General features: G+C 49.7%; 2 protein-coding genes across 9 annotated transcripts; both read right to left on the bottom strand.

Annotated features, from left to right (window-relative positions):
* Nucleotides 1-1,489: 1,489 nt before the first annotated feature.
* LOC121107215 lies at nt 1,490-6,340 on the bottom strand. Of its 5 annotated transcripts, XM_046903286.1 has the most exons (8): nt 5,164-6,340; nt 4,927-5,049; nt 4,522-4,613; nt 4,320-4,421; nt 3,948-4,072; nt 3,442-3,804; nt 3,099-3,212; nt 1,490-2,916 (listed from the first exon to the last, which is right to left on the bottom strand). In XM_046903286.1, exons 2-8 carry the CDS (start codon nt 4,967-4,969, stop codon nt 1,701-1,703), a joined length of 2,055 nt encoding a protein of 684 aa, XP_046759242.1. In that variant the 5' UTR covers nt 4,970-5,049; nt 5,164-6,340; the 3' UTR covers nt 1,490-1,700. The 5 variants fall into 5 exon arrangements, with proteins under 5 accessions (XP_046759242.1, XP_040506219.1, XP_040506200.1 ...); XM_040650285.1 differs by having other exon boundaries at nt 1,490-2,632; nt 2,798-2,916; nt 4,522-6,340; XM_040650266.1 differs by having other exon boundaries at nt 3,442-3,548; nt 3,642-3,804; nt 4,522-6,340.
* A 3,910-nt stretch (nt 6,341-10,250) lies between these two features.
* Nucleotides 10,251-21,229, bottom strand: LOC107055527 (serine/arginine repetitive matrix protein 1-like). 4 transcript variants are annotated; one of them, XM_046903307.1, is made up of 8 exons: nt 13,922-21,229; nt 13,685-13,807; nt 13,280-13,371; nt 13,078-13,179; nt 12,706-12,830; nt 12,200-12,562; nt 11,857-11,970; nt 10,251-11,677 (listed from the first exon to the last, which is right to left on the bottom strand). In XM_046903307.1, the coding sequence occupies exons 2-8, from the start codon at nt 13,725-13,727 to the stop codon at nt 10,462-10,464; spliced, it is 2,055 nt and encodes a 684-aa protein (XP_046759263.1). In that variant the 5' UTR covers nt 13,728-13,807; nt 13,922-21,229; the 3' UTR covers nt 10,251-10,461. The 4 variants fall into 4 exon arrangements, with proteins under 4 accessions (XP_046759263.1, XP_040506174.1, XP_040506180.1 ...); XM_040650240.2 differs by having other exon boundaries at nt 12,200-12,306; nt 12,400-12,562; nt 13,280-21,229; XM_040650246.2 differs by having other exon boundaries at nt 13,685-21,229.
* Nucleotides 21,230-21,239: the final 10 nt, after the last annotated feature.

Raw genomic sequence — 21,239 nt, 5'->3', positions numbered from 1 at the left:
GGATCCTCAAGTAGGAGGGGTACCTTCCTTTTACACAGGTAGATAGTGATAGGACAAGGCTTTAAACTAAGAGAGGGGAGATTTAGAGTAGATGTTAGGAAGAATAGTATTACTCAGAGAGTGGTGAGGCACTGGCACAGGTTGCCCAGAGAGGCTGTGGAATGCCTCATCTCTGGAGACATTCAAGACCAGGTTGGATTGGATCCTGGGCAGCCTGATCTAGTGGGCAGCAACCTTGCCCACAGCAGGGGGATTGGAACTAGATGATCTTTAAGGTCCCTCCAACCGAAGTCATTCTTTGACTCTACGATGCCGTGGTCTTAGAATTTCCCTGAATTGCTTTCATTCTTCTGGAGCTATGCTATATTTTTTGTATTATTTTATTTATATTGGACTCTTCTTTATTCCCTTGCGCCACTTTAGTCACGGGGCCGGGCCGGACTGTCTGGCTGTAAGTGGTATTGTATGGGCAGTACTTTAGAATTACTGCCAGAAGTAGGTACGTTAGCAAGTTCATTGTATCTGCTTGGTGTTAGCTCCTTCAATTTTTCTCTGACAAAAAACTGAGCCCAGCCTCCGCTGAAGTAATTCAAGTCAACTTTCATTGGTTTTGGTGAGAGCAGAGCTGTAATGACAGCGTTTGTGTGTGTATGCATCTAGCACATGGTCAGCATGTGGTCAGCATAAGGGGTCAGCAGAGGACCCCTTGCAGTCACTGCAGTCATGCTGGGTGTGAACACCATCCAAGAGCTGAGTGCGGAGGCAACCCAGGTGGCTCAGTATGAGCTAGGACAGGCTGGGTGTAGCGTAGCCATGGTTGTGCAAAATAAGCCTAATGTGGCAATCAAGCTTAATACATATGCCAGGAGCCAGCGTTAACCGTAAGCCTGTGGTTGGATCTTCACTGACCAGTCCTCCTGGAAGTGCTGTGCTTGTATAAAGATATCTGCCCTGCTCCTTATGCAGGGCATATACACTTCCTCCTTCTTCATCCTCAATGCTCTAACTAAGTGTACCCGGAGTATTCAGCTCCCGCTTTAGAGAGTAGACACAATGCAGCTTTTTTGGGTTAAATTGTTGGTTTTAATTTTGGTGGTGGTTTTGTGCTTTTGGTGGTGGTTTTGTGCTTTTGGTTGTCGCTGTTCCGCATCATGACATCATGTAAAGCAGTGGGAGTTAAAGAGCTAACGTGCTGGTTCTGCGGACTGCTTTTTGTGGGCATGTTGGTTCTTGGAGGGCAGGGGAGGAGCGGCATTCCCCACAGGACTCTGGGCTCAGAGGAAGAAAGGTGCAGCTCCTGGCAGGACACCAGCCGCTCTCCCTCTCGCGGACTCTCGCTTTCACAGCGGAGAAGCACGTGGTTCCTCTGCAGTCCACAGAGTAAGGCCTCAGTTTTGGACATTCTCTCCCTCATTCTGTTTGCTGTGTGGGTCTCCATTCCAATTGTATTGTGTTGCATTGTATTATCCCACGAGTCCATTGCCTCTTCAGTCACGGGGCTGCGCCGGACCGGCCCGTAATCCGTTAACACTTTTCTTTCTTCCCTCTGTCTCTCTGTATTTTTTGTCTTTTTTCCCAGGCCTGCTGCCCCCTGTCACGGACGCGGATCTAGAGAGAAGTCCGTGACAAGTCTATTGGGTTGGCTGCTGGGGACAGGAGCCGTCACGTGGCTGTGGTACATGGCTGCTCCTGCGGTGTCTTCAGGGCTGGTTCTGGGAGTGGCGTCGTGCCTGAGATGGCCGCCGCTGCCTGGGACTGCGGCTCTGGCTTCCTCCAGACTGTCTTGGGGAATTGGAAGCCCGACGATCCCGCGGGGAACGGCTTCGTTCCTGGTTCTGGGAATGCCTTCTGTGTTCAGGCAGCGCGGAATCCCTGGAGGACCTGGATGTCACCTGTCTGCCAGAGCTCTGGGAGCCGCTCTCAGCACTAAGCCTGCTGCCACGGCGTCCTCGGGGCTGGCTCGAGGAATTTGATGCCGGACCTTGGAGGGAGGATTGGCTCTGTCTCCGGCTTGTGCCTTGCTCTTTGTGGCATCTTATGCTTCCAGCCCCTGGGGAATTCCTGGATGCCCTCCGGCTGCCAGAGGTGTGCGTGCTGCTCTCAGCACCTGGGGCTGGAGTACGTCTGCCGCTGGCAGTAGCTGAGGCCGCAGTACGTCTGCCGCTCACAGTAGCTGAGGCTGCACTACGTCTGCTGCCAGGATTTCTTCTGAGCTGGCTCGGGGAATTGGAGGCACGATCCTTCAGCGGAGAGCGGCTTCTTGTCCGGCCTGTGTCCTGCTGCCCGGATTGCCTTCTGCGTTCAGCCGCTGGGCAATTTCTGGAGGACCCCACTTCCCGCTTGCTGGTGGATCCGCGGGGGCTGCTCTCAGCACCTGGAGCTGGTGTAGGGCTGCTCCCTTGGTGTCCTTGGTGCTGCTTAGATGTATGTCCGCGGCTCTTGCTCTGTCCTGTCCTGGGCTGGCTGGACAGGCTGCTGCGCTTAGGCAGCTGAGAACCACAGGGTGACTCCGATGCTGCCTTGCTAGTGGAGTCGGATCTGTGGTTGCCAGGTTCTGGGGAGCTAGGAGATGGCCCCTCTGCCTCCTGGCTGGCAGTGCTGGGACCAGCAAGCTGCGGCTCGTCACTGGAGGCTGTAAGGAGAGGCAGGAAGGTCAGCCGGATGACCCGGCAGCCCCATGGTGGGCGAGGTTCCCATCCGTCCAGGGGCAGAGGAACTCTGGCAAAGCCGCTCTGAGGACCCGCTGCCAGGCCTTGCCTGGCCCCAAGCCAGCAGTACACGGCTGTTTGCCTCTTACCTGTGCCCACGCCAGCACAGATGTCACACTCCCAGCTTGTTATGCTCTCGCTCAAGGAGGAGCAGTGCCGGTGGGTGCCTTGCACAGCACAAGAGGTGCAAACGAGCAGCTCCCAGGGCCTGGGGAAAAAAAAAAAAAAAAAAGAAAGAAAAAAAAGAAAAAAAAAAAAAGAGGCTGAAGCTGTGAGGACAAACAGAGTCAAGCCAGGGAGTGCCGGGTAGTGCAGCACTTGAGCCCAGTCCTTGCTCCCCCAGCCTGTGGTGAGGCTGAGATCCCACGCGGGGCTGCTGAGGTAACTCACCCCTCTTCCTCTGCTTGCTCCCTGCCTTCTGTGTACAGGCACTCGCTGACATCACAGAGCCCGTGCATCTCGTACAGCTTTTCATAGGACTCCTTGTCCTCCCATGTTGGTCTTCTGCCAGAGAAGAGAGGGAAAGTGATGAGTCCTCAGTGCCCCAGGCGTAGGGCAGATCTAGGGCATCCCTGCTCTTCCGCCGCAAGCCCATCCCCAGCTTCTCCATGAAGCTGAGGCCAACGCTCCTGGGACAGCAAAGGGTCAGCTGGGCCTGCTGGGGGCAATCCCTGGGCAGGCACGGCACTTGCACCTCAGTGTCTAGAGAGCTGGGCGGAAGGAAGGCACCAACCTGGCTGGGATTTGGATCCCGAGGATGTGCATTTGCGTCCGGAACTGCATCCTGTCTCTGCAGACGGGACATTGGAAGCGCAGAATGCCAGCGCTCATGGCCTGTCCCTGCGGCAGTAACACACAAGCAGCCAGAGTGTGAGCGGGGCCTGGTGCCGCTGAGCACCTGCGGTGACTGCAGAGCAAGGGGAGGGCTCCTACCTGGATGCAGCTCCGGTGGAACCAGGCCTGTATGCACACTGGGCACACCATGGTGTGGTAGGACTTTTTGTCCCCCACGGGCTCCAGGCAGATGATGCAGGCTGTGTCAGGCTCTGGATCTGCCTCCACTATCTGCTGAGGGCGGTGCTCACAGCAGAAGGACCTGGGGGAAGGTGGAAAGGATGGGTAAGCTGAGAAGTGCGGAGAGGTGGGCAGAGGAACACTAAGGACTTTGCTCCATGCTTTGGCTCTGGGAAGCAGCCCTGCACGTTCCTCCCTTGCTTGGCTGCTGCTGACAGCCCTTACCTGTGCCTCCCAAAGAAGTGCGTGACGCATTCGCCATCCGTGGCACAGGGCAGATGAAAGCTACGCTCACAGCCTGTCTCTGCGCAGCAGATGGAGGCCCCCTTCTCTCCACAAACGAAGCAGTGCTGGAAAGAGCACAGCAGCCCCCATTAGCACCAGGCTCGGGGCCTCTGAGCCCAACGCCGTGCCTCTAGGCAGGGCACAGAATGCAGGCACTGCTGGGTCATGCCCTGCAGAGCCGCCTGGCGGACAAGTTTAATCTGCTAGAGCAGAACTTTGTCCTGGTGCTAGGTGGACAGACTGCGATTGCTTCCCCAGGGTCCAGGCTTGGCTCGTGACGGCACAAACATCCCCATTCCTTCAGATCCTCACCTTCTGCTCTGCCTCCTCGATTGTGCATCTGATGGCATCAAGGGGGAACTTGAGAACTGCCCTCTGGAGGGCAGTGTGTTCATACAGGCCGTTGGCAAAAAACTGGGGAGGAGAAGAGAACAGAGCAGGATCTCATGAGCACAGGAAGGAAAAGAGGGAGCATCCGTGTCTGGAAGGCGGAAGGAGCTCTGAGGGAACTCACCAAGCAAAACTTGTGGACGCAAAGCCCGCTCTCGCTGAGGGTGGGCCCGCAGATGTCCGGGTGAACGTCTGCTCGGCGACACAGCATGCATACTGAAGAGGAGAGAGCCGATAGAAGCAGCAGTGAGTACCGAGTGTCCCCGAGGACTGTTGCCTGGGGCCTGCACTGTGCCTGCCATGCTGGATGAGGGGCAGGGCTGGAAGATGCGAGGGGGACAAGGGCCACGGTAGGCCCAACAGTCACGGCAGGCACGCGCAGGCCAAGCTGGCTGAGGAGCAGAGGGGCCATGCCCAGCAGTGTCTGGGGAGCCCCTGCCTGCCCCCGCCTCCCCTCTCAGACACAGGCAGACCCCGCAGTACCCCTCTGCCCGGCAGGGAGCTGCACGCAGGGATACTTTGCTCTCACCTTGCTCCTCCGAGTGGGAGGTCTTCTCCTTCCTTTTGGACATGGTACACGTCGACGCTGAGCGCTTGGAGTCCCTGCCCAGTCAGCGCTGGGCTTTCTCCTGCACACTCTCCTCTGCCGACTCTGAGGGAGAAGCAGGACGAGAGTTGAGTTAGCAGCTCAGGCCCCCAGGGCGTGGGGACCCCTCCTCACTGAGCAGCCCCAGGCAGCCCCTGGCTCCCTGCCCTCTCTCCTCACCTCACCAGGTCGCACTGACCCACGGTCTGAGCTTGGCCTGGCCTAACCTGCTCCTGGCTGCTTATGTCACAATGGCCGCTTTGCGACACGCTCTGTGAGGTAGTCACTACCACACAGAGGGGTGAGGGCGTGGGCCCTCGGCACCCAAGCAAGATGGCGGCTGTTGCAGGCAGTGCAGTGAGGTGCCTGCTGCTGGCCATGGAGCGGGCAGGAAGGTTTGCCTCCCTCGACCTGCCGGCAACAATATTCTATTACTCTGTGATGTAATGATCTTAGAATTTCCTTGAATTGCTTTACATCGTCTGGTGCTATCATATTTTTTTTTTATTTTCTTTTTATTGATTTCTTACCGAGATAAAATTTTTTATTTCTATTTTTAGATCTTCGATATTTATGGAGCTATGCTATTTTTTCTATTTTATTCACATTGGACACTCTTTTCATCTCATTTTAAATTCAGTAATTCATAACAATCAAACACTTTTTGTCTGCTAGTAAACAAATGAAAATAACAAACAGAAGGATACAGCATTGATACAGAGATGAGTGATAGGAAACTGACTGAAAGAGTTTGGCTGTGTAAGGCTTGACGGTGTATGTGGTTAGTTTCCTACCAAGCATTAATATTGCCACAAGAAAGGCATTATTATAAACTAAGAATATATTCATCGGATATACAGAGTGGCTCAGTTTTGAAGGTATGTCTGGAGATCACCTGCAGAGTGACCTTTCATTTTACTGCAACAGCTGTATCACTGTTTGGCACTGCTTCTGTATCTGCACAGTGGAGCAAGATAGCCAACAGTCTCTTAAATAAAAATACAGTTACTATAGTAATTCACTCTTTAATACATTTTTTTTTAAATAAACGGCGCATAATAAATGAACTCGATGGCATCGAGTGCACCCTCAGCAAATTTGTGGGTGACAGCAAGCTGAGCGGTGCAGTCGATACGTTGGAGGGAAGGGAAGCCATCCAGAGGGACCTGGACAGGCTGGAGAAGTGGGCCCGTGTGAATCTAGTGAGGTTCAACAAGGACAAGTGCAGGGTGTTGCTCTTGGGCCAGGGTAATCCCAGGTGTTTATACGGACTGGGCAAAGAACCCCTTGAGAGCAGCCCTGTGGAGAAGGACTTGAGGGTCCTGGTAGCCGAGAAGCTGGACATGAGCCAGCAGTGTGCGCTTGCAGCCCGGAAGGCCAACTGTGTTCTGGGCTACATTAAGAAAGGGGTGGCCAGTAGGGAGAGGGAGGTGATTGTCCCCCTCTATTCAGCTCTTGTGAGGCCCCATCTGCAGTACTGCGTCCAGGCCTGGGGCCCCCAGTACAAGAAAGACGCAGAGCTCCTGGAACGGGTCCAGGGGAGGGCCACTAAGATGATGAGAGGGCTGGCGCACCTCTCCTGTGAGGAAAGGTTGAGGGAACTGGGCTGGTTTCTCTTGGAGAAGAGAAGGCTCTGGGCAGACCTCACTGTGGCCTTCCAGTACTTGAAGAGAGCCTATAAACAGGAAGTGCAACATCTGTTTACGAGGGTGGATAGTGACAGGACAAGGGAGAAAGGTTTTAAACTGGGACAGGGGAGGTTTGGGTTAGATATTAGGAGGAAGTTTTTCACCCAGAGGGTGGTGACGCACTGGAACAGGTTGCCCAAGGAGGTTGTGGATGCCCCATCCCTGGAGGCGTTCAAGGCCAGGCTGGATGTGGCTCTGGGCAGCCTGGTCCGGTGGTTGGTGACCCTGCCCATAGCAGGGGGGTTGAAACTCGATGATCACTGTGGTCCTTTTCAACCCAGGCCATTCTATGATTCGATGATTCAATGATTCTATGAAGTGTAAAGTGCAGCAAATGAAAAAAAAGACAGAAAAAAAAAGAAAAAAAAAAAAACCCTGTGGAAATTAAGCAAAGATTAAGCAGTGACAAAGACTGTAGAGGAAATGGGCCTGGGGGCACTGATTGATGCTTGGCTGAACATGAGCCAGCAGTGTGCCCAGGTGTCCAAGAAGGCCAATGGCATCCTGGCTTGCAACTGAAACAGTGTTGCCAGAAGGAACAGGGAAGTAATTGTCCCCCTGTACTCAGCACTGGTGAGGCCGCACCTCGGGTGCTGTGTCCAGTTTTGGGCCCCTCGCTGTAAGAAAGACATCGAGGCCCTGGAGCGTGTCCAGAGAAGGGCAACAAAGCTGGTGAGGGGTCTGGAGCACAGGCTTTATGAGGAGCGGCTGAAGGAGCTGGGATTGTTCAATCTGGGGAAGAGGAGGCTCAGGGGAAACATTATTGCTCTCTATAACAACCTGAAGGGAGGTTGTAGTGAGCTGGGAGTCGGCCTCTTCTCTCGCTGTGACTAATGATAGGACTAGAGGGAACGGCTTCAAGCTGCGCCAGGGAAAATTCAGGCTGGACGTTAGGAAATACTACTTCTCTGAAAGGGCTGCCCAGAGAGGTGGTGGAGTCACCGACACTGGAGGTGTTCAAAGAGCGTTTGGATGTTGTGTTGAGGGACATGGTTTAGCGAGAAGCATTGGTGATGGGCGAATGGTTGGTCTGGGTGATCCTGTGGGGCTTTTCCAACCTTAGCGATTCTATGATTCTGTGATTAGTCAAGTAGCTTCCTTCCCCTTCTTTTAAAACCGTAAGAATAACAAACCAAAGAGAAAACAAGTCAAAGAGACAGGTTCACAGAACCACAGAGTGACTGAAGTTAGAAGAGACAGCTAGAGGTCATCTAGTCCAACCCCCTGCTTAAGCAGGGCTAAAAGGTTGGTATTAAATTAATTTCGTGGAAGCAATGAAATATGTGGACCAAGGGAGGGCAGCTGATGTTGTCTACATAGGCTTGTGCAGGACCTCTGAAATGCTCCCACACCACATCATTAACTCTACATTGGAGAGCTATGGGTTTGAAGGCTGGACTGTTAGGTGGAGAAAGAATTGGTTGGATGGCTGTAGCCAGAGGGTGGCTGACAATGGCTCTATGTCCAGGTGGAGGCCAGGGATGAGTGGTGATCCCCCAGAGGTCTGCTGTGGGACCAGTGCTCTTCAACATCTTTGTCGACATAGACAGGGGACTGTGCGTACCCTTAGCAAGTTTGCTGTAGGCAGCAAGCTGAGTGGCGCAGTTGACGCAATGGAAGGGAAGGACGCCACCTGGAGGGACCTGAACAGGCTCAAAAAATGGATACACAAGAAGCCTACGGGGTTTAACCAGGCCAAGTGCAAGGTGCTGCACTTGGGTCGAGGCAATCCGAGGTATGTGCACAGACTGAGAGAAGAAGCCATGGAGAGCAGCCTTGGTCATGAGCCAGCTGTGCACGCTTGCAGCCCGGAAGGTGAACGGTATGCTGGGCTGCATCAGAAGAGGAGTGGCCAGCAGAGAGAGGGAGGTGATTGTTCCTCTCTACTCTGTCCTCATGAGATCCTATCTGGAGTACTGTGTGCGGGCCTGGGGCCCACAGTACAGGAAGGGTGTGGAGCTGTTGGACTAGGTCCAGAGGAGGGCCACAGAAATGATCGAAGGACTGAAGCACCTCTCGTATGAGGAAAAGTTGAGGAAGTTGGGCATATTTAGGTTGGAGAAGAGAAGGCTCCACGGAGACCTCATTGTGGTCTTCCAGTACTTGAAGGGATCCTCAAGTAGGAGGGGTACCTTCCTTTTACACAGGTAGATAGTGATAGGACAAGGCTTTAAACTAAGAGAGGGGAGATTTAGAGTAGATGTTAGGAAGAATAGTATTACTCAGAGAGTGGTGAGGCACTGGCACAGGTTGCCCAGAGAGGCTGTGGAATGCCTCATCTCTGGAGACATTCAAGACCAGGTTGGATTGGATCCTGGGCAGCCTGATCTAGTGGGCAGCAACCTTGCCCACAGCAGGGGGATTGGAACTAGATGATCTTTAAGGTCCCTCCAACCGAAGTCATTCTTTGACTCTACGATGCCGTGGTCTTAGAATTTCCCTGAATTGCTTTCATTCTTCTGGAGCTATGCTATATTTTTTGTATTATTTTATTTATATTGGACTCTTCTTTATTCCCTTGCGCCACTTTAGTCACGGGGCCGGGCCGGACTGTCTGGCTGTAAGTGGTATTGTATGGGCAGTACTTTAGAATTACTGCCAGAAGTAGGTACGTTAGCAAGTTCATTGTATCTGCTTGGTGTTAGCTCCTTCAATTTTTCTCTGACAAAAAACTGAGCCCAGCCTCCGCTGAAGTAATTCAAGTCAACTTTCATTGGTTTTGGTGAGAGCAGAGCTGTAATGACAGCGTTTGTGTGTGTATGCATCTAGCACATGGTCAGCATGTGGTCAGCATAAGGGGTCAGCAGAGGACCCCTTGCAGTCACTGCAGTCATGCTGGGTGTGAACACCATCCAAGAGCTGAGTGCGGAGGCAACCCAGGTGGCTCAGTATGAGCTAGGACAGGCTGGGTGTAGCGTAGCCATGGTTGTGCAAAATAAGCCTAATGTGGCAATCAAGCTTAATACATATGCCAGGAGCCAGCGTTAACCGTAAGCCTGTGGTTGGATCTTCACTGACCAGTCCTCCTGGAAGTGCTGTGCTTGTATAAAGATATCTGCCCTGCTCCTTATGCAGGGCATATACACTTCCTCCTTCTTCATCCTCAATGCTCTAACTAAGTGTACCCGGAGTATTCAGCTCCCGCTTTAGAGAGTAGACACAATGCAGCTTTTTTGGGTTAAATTGTTGGTTTTAATTTTGGTGGTGGTTTTGTGCTTTTGGTTGTCGCTGTTCCGCATCATGACATCATGTAAAGCAGTGGGAGTTAAAGAGCTAACGTGCTGGTTCTGCGGACTGCTTTTTGTGGGCATGTTGGTTCTCGGAGGGCAGGGGAGGAGCGGCATTCCCCACAGGACTCTGGGCTCAGAGGAAGAAAGGTGCAGCTCCTGGCAGGACACCAGCCGCTCTCCCTCTCGCGGACTCTCGCTTTCACAGCGGAGAAGCACGTGGTTCCTCTGCAGTGCCACAGAGTAAGGCCTCAGTTTTGGACATTCTCTCCCTCATTCTGTTTGCTGTGTGGGTCTCCATTCCAATTGTATTGTGTTGCATTGTATTATCCCACGAGTCCGTTGCCTCTTCAGTCACGGGGCTGCGCCGGACCGGCCCGTAATCCGTTAACACTTTTCTTTCTTCCCTCTGTCTCTCTGTATTTTTTGTCTTTTTTCCCAGGCCTGCTGCCCCCTGTCACGGACGCGGATCTAGAGAGAAGTCCGTGACAAGTCTATTGGGTTGGCTGCTGGGGACAGGAGCCGTCACGTGGCTGTGGTACATGGCTGCTCCTGCGGTGTCTTCAGGGCTGGTTCTGGGAGTGGCGTCGTGCCTGAGATGGCCGCCGCTGCCTGGGACTGCGGCTCTGGCTTCCTCCAGACTGTCTTGGGGAATTGGAAGCCCGACGATCCCGCGGGGAACGGCTTCGTTCCTGGTTCTGGGAATGCCTTCTGTGTTCAGGCAGCGCGGAATCCCTGGAGGACCTGGATGTCACCTGTCTGCCAGAGCTCTGGGAGCCGCTCTCAGCACTAAGCCTGCTGCCACGGCGTCCTCGGGGCTGGCTCGAGGAATTTGATGCCGGACCTTGGAGGGAGGATTGGCTCTGTCTCCGGCTTGTGCCTTGCTCTTTGTGGCATCTTATGCTTCCAGCCCCTGGGGAATTCCTGGATGCCCTCCGGCTGCCAGAGGTGTGCGTGCTGCTCTCAGCACCTGGGGCTGGAGTACGTCTGCCGCTGGCAGTAGCTGAGGCCGCAGTACGTCTGCCGCTCACAGTAGCTGAGGCTGCACTACGTCTGCTGCCAGGATTTCTTCTGAGCTGGCTCGGGGAATTGGAGGCACGATCCTTCAGCGGAGAGCGGCTTCTTGTCCGGCCTGTGTCCTGCTGCCCGGATTGCCTTCTGCGTTCAGCCGCTGGGCAATTTCTGGAGGACCCCACTTCCCGCTTGCTGGTGGATCCGCGGGGGCTGCTCTCAGCACCTGGAGCTGGTGTAGGGCTGCTCCCTTGGTGTCCTTGGTGCTGCTTAGATGTATGTCCGCGGCTCTTGCTCTGTCCTGTCCTGGGCTGGCTGGACAGGCTGCTGCGCTTAGGCAGCTGAGAACCACAGGGTGACTCCGATGCTGCCTTGCTAGTGGAGTCGGATCTGTGGTTGCCAGGTTCTGGGGAGCTAGGAGATGGCCCCTCTGCCTCCTGGCTGGCAGTGCTGGGACCAGCAAGCTGCGGCTCGTCACTGGAGGCTGTAAGGAGAGGCAGGAAGGTCAGCCGGATGACCCGGCAGCCCCGTGGTGGGCGAGGTTCCCATCCGTCCAGGGGCAGAGGAACTCTGGCAAAGCCGCTCGGAGGACCCGCTGCCAGGCCTTGCCTGGCCCCAAGCCAGCAGTACACGGCTGTTTGCCTCTTACCTGTGCCCACGTCAGCACAGATGTCACACTCCCAGCTTGTTATGCTCTCGCTCAAGGAGGAGCAGTGCCGGTGGGTGCCTTGCACAGCACAAGAGGTGCAAACGAGCAGCTCCCAGGGCCTGGGGAAAGAAAGAAAAAAAAGAAAAAAAAAAAAAGAAAAAGGAAAAGAGGCTGAAGCTGTGAGGACAAACAGAGTCAAGCCAGGGAGTGCCGGGTAGTGCAGCACTTGAGCCCAGTCCTTGCTCCCCCAGCCTGTGGTGAGGCTGAGATCCCACGCGGGGCTGCTGAGGTAACTCACCCCTCTTCCTCTGCTTGCTCCCTGCCTTCTGTGTACAGGCACTCGCTGACATCACAGAGCCCGTGCATCTCGTACAGCTTTTCATAGGACTCCTTGTCCTCCCATGTTGGTCTTCTGCCAGAGAAGAGAGGGAAAGTGATGAGTCCTCAGTGCCCCAGGCGTAGGGCAGATCTAGGGCATCCCTGCTCTTCCGCCGCAAGCCCATCCCCAGCTTCTCCATGAAGCTGAGGCCAACGCTCATGGGACAGCAAAGGGTCAGCTGGGCCTGCTGGGGGCAATCCCTGGGCAGGCACGGCACTTGCGCCTCAGTGTCTAGAGAGCTGGGCGGAAGGAAGGCACCAACCTGGCTGGGATTTGGATCCCGAGGATGTGCATTTGCGTCCGGAACTGCATCCTGTCTCTGCAGACGGGACATTGGAAGCGCAGAATGCCAGCGCTCATGGCCTGTCCCTGCGGCAGTAACACACAAGCAGCCAGAGTGTGAGCGGGGCCTGGTGCCGCTGAGCACCTGCGGTGACTGCAGAGCAAGGGGAGGGCTCCTACCTGGATGCAGCTCCGGTGGAACCAGGCCTGTATGCACACTGGGCACACCATGGTGTGGTAGGACTTTTTGTCCCCCACGGGCTCCAGGCAGATGATGCAGGCTGTGTCAGGCTCTGGATCTGCCTCCACTATCTGCTGAGGGCGGTGCTCACAGCAGAAGGACCTGGGGGAAGGTGGAAAGGATGGGTAAGCTGAGAAGTGCGGAGAGGTGGGCAGAGGAACACTAAGGACTTTGCTCCATGCTTTGGCTCTGGGAAGCAGCCCTGCACGTTCCTCCCTTGCTTGGCTGCTGCTGACAGCCCTTACCTGTGCCTCCCAAAGAAGTGCGTGACGCATTCGCCATCCGTGGCACAGGGCAGATGAAAGCTACGCTCACAGCCTGTCTCTGCGCAGCAGATGGAGGCCCCCTTCTCTCCACAAACGAAGCAGTGCTGGAAAGAGCACAGCAGCCCCCATTAGCACCAGGCTCGGGGCCTCTGAGCCCAACGCCGTGCCTCTAGGCAGGGCACAGAATGCAGGCACTGCTGGGTCATGCCCTGCAGAGCCGCCTGGCGGACAAGTTTAATCTGCTAGAGCAGAACTTTGTCCTGGTGCTAGGTGGACAGACTGCGATTGCTTCCCCAGGGTCCAGGCTTGGCTCGTGACGGCACAAACATCCCCATTCCTTCAGATCCTCACCTTCTGCTCTGCCTCCGCGATTGTGCATCTGATGGCATCAAGGGGGAACTTGAGAACTGCCCTCTGGAGGGCAGTGTGTTCATACAGGCCGTTGGCAAAAAACTGGGGAGGAGAAGAGAACAGAGCAGGATCTCATGAGCACAGGAAGGAAAAGAGGGAGCATCCGTGTCTGGAAGGCGGAAGGAGCTCTGAGGGAACTCACCAAGCAAAACTTGTGGACGCAAAGCCCGCTCTCGCTGAGGGTGGGCCCGCAGATGTCCGGGTGAACGTCTGCTCGGCGACACAGCATGCATACTGAAGAGGAGAGAGCCGATAGAAGCAGCAGTGAGTACCGAGTGTCCCCGAGGACTGTTGCCTGGGGCCTGCACTGTGCCTGCCATGCTGGATGAGGGGCAGGGCTGGAAGATGCGAGGGGGACAAGGGCCACGGTAGGCCCAACAGTCACGGCAGGCACGCGCAGGCCAAGCTGGCTGAGGAGCAGAGGGGCCATGCCCAGCAGTGTCTGGGGAGCCCCTGCCTGCCCCCGCCTCCCCTCTCAGACACAGGCAGACCCCGCAGTACCCCTCTGCCCGGCAGGGAGCTGCACGCAGGGATACTTTGCTCTCACCTTGCTCCTCCGAGTGGGAGGTCTTCTCCTTCCTTTTGGACATGGTACACGTCGACGCTGAGCGCTTGGAGTCCCTGCCCAGTCAGCGCTGGGCTTTCTCCTGCACACTCTCCTCTGCCGACTCTGAGGGAGAAGCAGGACGAGAGTTGAGTTAGCAGCTCAGGCCCCCAGGGCGTGGGGACCCCTCCTCACTGAGCAGCCCCAGGCAGCCCCTGGCTCCCTGCCCTCTCTGCTCACCTCACCAGGTCGCACTGACCCACGGTCTGAGCTTGGCCTGGCCTAACCTGCTCCTGGCTGCTTATGTCACAATGGCCGCTTTGCGACACGCTCTGTGAGGTAGTCACTACCACACAGAGGGGTGAGGGCGTGGGCCCTCGGCACCCAAGCAAGATGGCGGCTGTTGCAGGCAGTGCAGTGAGGTGCCTGCTGCTGGCCATGGAGCGGGCAGGAAGGTTTGCCTCCTTCGACCTGCCGGCAACACTACCCTTGCCAGAGGCAGGAACAGAGCTGTCTGGACTTGGCCAGGACTGCAGCCCTGGAGCCTCACTTGGGCACCACTGCTCTTCCACCCTGAGCCTGCTTCCAACTTCTCCATGAAGCTGAGGCCAACGCTCACTGGCCAATAATAGTGCTAGGCCTGCTGTGGGCATCTTTGGCAACTTTCTCCTTAAAGTCTTCTTTTAAGCACAGAGCTACAAGCCATCAAGCAAAGGCACTGAAAGTTGTATTCTCTTCAATTTTCTTCCTTACAACACAGCTTCTTCCTTTGTGTTTTATTGGAGTCTTCTCTGTAGTTTACAAACGAATCAAAAATGAGGGTAGAAATATTTGCTTTGTCTGCAAGTGGGGAATGCTTTCAGCAATGGGTGCTATTAATTCTGCCTAGAGGATGTTATCGAACCTTCGAAATTTTATGCCCTTAGTCCATTTTGCAGCATTTACCAAGCCCAAAGCAGGTGTTATCTATCTTTCAAAATGCAATTGTCTCAGTCTGTGTTTCATTTTTGAGTATCAAAAACTTCAGCGCCAATAGAAAATTAGTTTAATTTCTCAGAAATCACTTCAAAGTGTTCTATGTTAGCTAGACTACTTTTCTCACCATTCTCATGTCTCAATTCAGAGTAGCAAAATCTTCACAGGCAGCATGCATTCTTTCCTTTTTCATCAGGTCACTCTCATTTACATCAGTGGAGCTGGAAACAATCTGTCTGGGCCATTAAAGAGGTGCAAAGCCTCAGAACAGTTATTTACTAAATGTCTGTAGAAGTAGTGAAAGTCCGCACTTTCTCCTTTATGCGCTGGAATCTCTTCAAGTCTCAAAAGCATCTATATTCAGGGAAGACTGGCAGTGTTCTTCTAACACAGACATCTCTTTTATTCTCCCAACATCTTTACATATTTCCTCTTTAATATTTTTCATCTATGGGAATTCTGCAACGATCCTTCTCACCCATGTGTCAGCTTTCTCGCATGGCATTTCAGCTACCAGCATGGGAATGTTACATACTAGAATGTTCTGAGTATGTAAATCTCTCCTTCAGTCATGACATGAACTGGTAAAACTCATCTTACCATCAAAAGCCAATTATACGTTTTCTTTATAGAGCAGAAACACGTAATTTGAGTTTACTCTCTGAGCCTTTGGTTTAAGACAGTGTTTTACAAAACCCAATTCTGTATACCACTGGGAGTTAAATCACCTATTGTAGTTTAGAACTGTTTTTCTCAAAATCCAGCTATGGATCTGGCTGTCAACTCAGATAATAGTGTTTCCTATCATCTTTTAAGAGATTAATTCAAGCTTTTTTTGTCATGACATAGACGATCATGGTGGCATCTTCTGCCTAACAGACCAATGATTAGAGGAGTCAGCCATGAAGTGGGACATCAACATTCTAGGCAGTCTTCAGTCGTAAGTGCAGAAGAACAATATCCTTATCTACCAGCCTGATTTCTTACTGGAAAAAAAAAAAAAAAAAAACCTTTATTCCTGATGGGAAAGTCCAGCATTACAATGTCATCAGGAACCCAAGTGTCAGAAGCTTGGAAAAAGAACATGTGAAACAGAGCATTAAGGTGTACTGAAGGATACCTAGTGTCTCTTACATTTGTCTCTCTTATCTGCCCAGAGTCTATCTGCAGTCACCTTCACTTATAATCCAAGTAGCAAGCCTTCCATTCCTCCCATGAGTCAGTGTCCTTCATACATAGTTTCTGCATCCCCTGATTCCTACAGTCACAACTGTTGAGTGCCCATATTCTAAAAAACTACCAGAGAGCTTATAGCCACTGCTACTTACAGTGATTTGCTTTGAACTCTTTACTTGAAACTGACCTAAATCCCTCCTTCCTGATACAGTGTTTTAGACTCTGAAAACTGTAAGCCATTGTGCCAACACAGATCACATACCTCCACCACTATTATCATTTTTTTTATAAAATCTAAACTTATACTCACAAAAAGAATGGTGAGCAAGTGAAGGCACTAATATTTCTCCTTTTTGCTGTGTAATCAATGAAGGGACCAATACACTGGAACTCTTTCCAGAGGACTTCAAAAAATGGATCTCTAGCATATGGAAAACACTTCTTTACTGTGATGGTTGTTTAATGTTGGAGGAAGTCACCCAGAGCGATTGTTGAATCCACAGTTGTGGAGACATTCAAATACAGCAGGATGTTTTTAATTCTGTGATCTCTCTCAGTTGATTTTAAGGGAAATTGAAACACTAGCAAACAAAAAAAGTGCCACTGTCATTGCTAAGGACTATGCAGCTGAACCTTTCCTTAATTCTAATTAATTTCTAATCTAGGCAGATATTAAGAATAAAATCACCACAGTGCAATTTTAGTACTTATTTGAAGAGTTTGATTTGGAAAAGCTATAAGCTAATTTTTTTTATGCCATAGGTTTATATTTTTGCCATTGTCCCATTAGTTTTTAGTCATCTTTCAAATCTGGAAGTAGGGAAGAAATACAATTATATGAAGAAATTGTAAGGATTTATTTTAAAATTTGAAAAGAACAGTCCTATTCTCCTGTTTAATTCCCAGCATACACATTCAGTTCACTATTATGATAGGAAGCGTTCATATGTATTTCCCTATGAATTAGAGACTCATTGCAGAAAACTGACTTAACAAAGGAAAATAATGTTATTGCATGCTGTAGGTCTGTAGTTCAGCAACCAGGATGACCTCACCAGCTTTTGCAACAAATAATTGCACTGGAGTGAGCTTGGAGGTTTTTTAGTCAAAGTCTTAGTGTACACTATGCACAGACAGATTTTTCTCCAGGAGGGGGGCAATGAATTCCTAGAAAAGTAGAGTTCTTGTGGGTGAAATGTAGTAATGGTTTCTAGCTTTGTTGTGATTTCCATTAAAGAATAAAAAATAATAATAAAAAATAATAATTAAAAAAACACAGTAGGAAAGTGATCTTCAGAGAGCTTTAGAACCTAGATAACTACCCCAAAATACATATCCTTTCCTAAGTGCAGGAAGTTGAGCAAACAAGGCAGGACAGTGTGGGAAAACATGGAGCTCCTGACTGAGTTCAAATATAAGAAGGACCCAGAAGCTGCAAGCAGTAACAGGCTATTGGACGGAACACAGTGAAACTGCCTGCATGCAGAGTTTGCAAAGCTGAAGATGAAACTAGCAAGTGATGTGAAAGTCAACAGGAAAAGGATTTACAAACACACTGACACCTTTTTTGCCTCAGTTTTCACTGACTCTTGTCCATTGGCTTCCCTGGTCTCCCAGGTCTATGAGCAGAGTCTATGGGAGCGAAGCAGTAGAAGAGTTAAGGATCACTTAACCCAGTTCAGACACACACAAAAAGTCAGAGTCATTTTGGATAAAGTAATTGGCAACCAACACAAGTTGAAACATGGAAAATTTAAATCAAATGTTAGGAAAAAAAATCACCATGAGGGTGGTCAAATACTGGAAAATATTGCCCAGAGAGCTTCTTTTATGTTTGGAGGTGTTCAGGATACAACTACAACCTGATGTAATTAGATATGCTGCTAGCAGGAGGTGGACTAGGTAAGCTTCAGAAGTCATTTATGATTATTCGATTCTGTAAACTGTGCCTCAACGTATTACTTCATATCGCTAAAATTGCTGTCTGTAAGCTCTTTACGTGCACCACGACAAAGTGCAACTACAACAGCTAGAACAGATGAAAGAACATAAGGGCTACAGTGAAGCTTCCTAGAAAATAGACATTAAAGAATCAAAACTTGTGGAATGCCATGCATGCGTACACACAGGTATGCTAAAGGGTGTAAGCTTTCTCTCTTGTGTTTGTAAAGACTGAATGGAGTCTAGTTCCCTAGATACACCCAACATCATCTCACCACAGCTACTAGAACTTGTTACAGATTTCTGTTGAAGATAAAGGCTGACTACCTGCTGGGACTGGTATTTCTGAACGACTTGTACAAAGCAGGATCACAGTTTTCTCAGAAGATTGAGATGAGTCAGGACTGTCTCTATTTTACTGGATCACCTACCAGCTTTGGCTGAGGAGAATGAGAGCCCATCTGCATTAGGCTAGCTGTGAGCTTCATTCGTACACTTTCACTTAAGTAGAAAAACTAACCAGCTCTACACCAGACAGCCACTGAAGAGAGTTCCCATATGAAGCTGAGGTTACAGAATTGAGCATTTACATGATTAACTATATTTAATAGGAATTTACAACTTCCATTAAAAGAATAGAGGTCTTGGACACTCAAAACAAGCAGCAGTGTCAAGGATCATGCTGCCAACATTTGCAGAACATCCAACATAAGAGAGTTCAAGTAAGAGTTCTTGAGATAGTTGTGTAAAATATTGCATATTAATTGTGTATTACATTAGAGATCCTTAAATAACTTGGAAATTTTTTTTTTTTTGCATGCAACCAGCTAAATAGTTAAGCTCTGCATCTGACTTTCTGACTCACCGCTTGGAGTACTGTACATAAATACACTGTATATTTTGTAGCAAAGCAAAACTACAGTGTATAGAGAGGTTAAGTGTATTTTTTTTCCATAAATAGGTTCTGTAACAGACACCAATAAAATAAAAGAAACACAGCTGATTATAAAGTTTTAAATCAATACCAGAATTTGCAGTTAACAAAGAAAAGTAAGACAGAGAAAAACAAGTAATCTAAGTAGTTTAGAGGATTTTTTACTGTCCACTTAAGGCCTTTCCAAGTGGAAAGAAAAATGCCTTTGGTTGTACTGTTTCGTTATTTCCAGATGTGCAATGCACTGTACTGCCACGTCAGTAGTAGTCAGGCTATGGAAACCGTGTGGTCGTTTGTTTGTATTTCTGTAACATCATGAACTGGGTCAAGTCATTCGAGTTCACCAAACTCAGATTTACAAATTGAAGACAGTCTTGGAAAAAAGAAAACAAAAGCCATGCCATTTCATAACATCAGAGATTACTCATACTTTAAAGACAGTTTTCCATATTCTGGAGTATCATTCCCGCAGTAGGTACTGAATGTAGTTTAACTGCGCTCTTTTTTATTTGGAACACTCTATCTGTTTCCTGCACCACACATATTCATTTTTATTTAGTTGAAACAAGTCTGTTTGGGCTGTAATGGCTCATTACTAGTCCTGAATAAAAGTTAATGAGAATCTAATGAATGGGGTTGGGAACCATCAGCTGTAAATACTGAACACAACCCTCTGGAATCAGTTCAATGTCCTTTTAAATTCTTCATGCCTAACTAAAACAATTATTTGTTTTCACTGTTTTATTCTGAGAGGAGACTGAATGAACTTTTGAAGACAGTAACCACCTATCACACGGCGCACGGTCTTCTCTCATTGTTGCAATTCAGATTTCCACCAGCTCATTTCTAGCACTCTGCTTTCCTAAGTATGTAATTCTAAAACAAAAAAGGGCTATACCAGTACCAATATACCACATGCATGCAATGATGATCTGTGAGATTCCAATGCTCAAGAACTTTTTATAGAAATCTTATTCAGATCCTCTCAGTTGCTAAATTCTACAAAATAATTATGTGCTATTAATTATTATCTTATTAATTGTTGAAGACATCAGAGAAGCACTAAGTGTGATCATGACTAGTAGATACTATGGTAAGTGCAAGAAGAGAAATTCATAGGCATGTCTATTTTTGTGTGTGGTTTCTAACCTGAAAAAGGACTAAAGCATTGTCCACCTTTTGCTGAAGAGAAGTATATTGAAAAATCTTATCTGAATGATTTAAAAGAATTAAAATATAAGCAGTATTTGTAGTTTGGACTCAATCCTCTTTAGAGATTATAGAGACATTATAGATCCAACTCTTACAGTTCAGCTAAGACACTGGTCAAACTTGGAGCAAAATTGATTTCTTGTACCAGTTTTGGTGGATATAGAGTTAATTTTATTCAAAGTAGCTTGTATGGTACTACATTTAGGTTCGTGACCAAACCAGTTGATAACATACCAATGTCTCACATAATGCTGCATAGTTTTTGCCTTATTTATCAAACTGTCTGTCTCACTCATCTCCTTGGGTCCAGAGGAGGACCATGGGGATGAACAGTGGGCTGGAGCACCTTTCTTATGAAGAAAGGTTGAGGGAGTTGGGCTTGTTTAGCTCAGAGAAGGCTTTGGGGAGACCTCATTGCTTTCTTTCAGTATTTGAGGGAGCTTAGAAACTGGAAGGAGACCAACTTTTTACACAGTGAGAGGACAGGGGGGAAAAGGCTTTAAACTAAAAGAGGAGAAATTAGGTTTGTAGATAGGCAGAAATTGTTTACTCACAGGGCAATGAGGCACTGGCACAGCTTCCCAGAGAAGCTGTGGGTGCCCCATCCCTGGAGGTATTCAAGGCCAGTTTGGATAGGGCCCTTAGCAGCCTGAGCTGGTGCATTGCAACCAGCCCATGGCAGGGGGTTGGGACGAGATGGTCTTTAAGATCCCTTTCAACCTTTTATTCTATGATTCTTTAATTATCTTCCCCATTCCACTGAGGGAGTGTGGCAGCTCTGTGAGGCCCAGATACCTACCAGGATTAACTTAAAATATCTGCAAAGGGAAGGAACTGTAAGTCACAGTGAACACAGTGTCTATTTGTGATGTTGCCAGTACAGCAATATTTAATGGTTAAGCTAGTTAAGCTAGTCTTTAACTCATCTCCCTTAATGTTGTAAGAGAACACAAACCCTATCAGAAGCTTAATTTCCTCCTAATCTGTGTCTTTGGAAAGTTCTAAATCATGGCAGTTCAAACTTCAGTGCGGTCCATTAAGACAAATAGAAAGACAAAAACACCAGGGAGGCCTGCAAGGATGAACAAGTAGCTTCTGACCAAACTGTAATGCAAAAGGGAAGTATAGGGAGAGTGTAAGCAAGGATGGATAGCCTGGTAAGGATACTGAAACATTGTTCAAGCATCCAAGGATGAAGTTAAGAAAGCTAAAGCCCAAATGGAATGGAATCTGTTCATTGATTTCAAGGACAAGAAGAAAGACTTCTTTAAGTATACTCACTGTCCTAAAGCTTATACAAGGTGTGAGGCAGTAAAAATG

The sequence above is a fragment of the Gallus gallus genome, chromosome 1, assembly GCF_016699485.2.
Source record: "Gallus gallus isolate bGalGal1 chromosome 1, bGalGal1.mat.broiler.GRCg7b, whole genome shotgun sequence".
Classification (NCBI taxonomy): domain Eukaryota; kingdom Metazoa; phylum Chordata; class Aves; order Galliformes; family Phasianidae; genus Gallus; species Gallus gallus.
Note: the sequence above shows the minus strand (reverse complement) of the source record. Positions and strands in the feature narration are given on the sequence as shown.

Bases quoted from the DNA above. Each gene is read 5' to 3' on its own strand.
- LOC107055527 (XM_040650230.2), bottom strand. From the start codon at position 13,567: ATGGCCCCTCTGCTCCTCAGCCAGCTTGGCCTGCGCGTGCCTGCCGTG. The intron at 13,180-13,279 runs GTGAGTTCCCTC...TCTCCTCCCCAG, and splicing joins GCGTCCACAAGTTTTGCTTG to TTTTTTGCCAACGGCCTGTA. The intron at 11,971-12,199 runs GTTGGTGCCTTC...CTTCTCTGGCAG, and splicing joins GGGATCCAAATCCCAGCCAG to AAGACCAACATGGGAGGACA.
- LOC121107215 (XM_040650255.1), bottom strand. From the start codon at position 4,809: ATGGCCCCTCTGCTCCTCAGCCAGCTTGGCCTGCGCGTGCCTGCCGTG. The intron at 4,422-4,521 runs GTGAGTTCCCTC...TCTCCTCCCCAG, and splicing joins GCGTCCACAAGTTTTGCTTG to TTTTTTGCCAACGGCCTGTA. The intron at 3,213-3,441 runs GTTGGTGCCTTC...CTTCTCTGGCAG, and splicing joins GGGATCCAAATCCCAGCCAG to AAGACCAACATGGGAGGACA.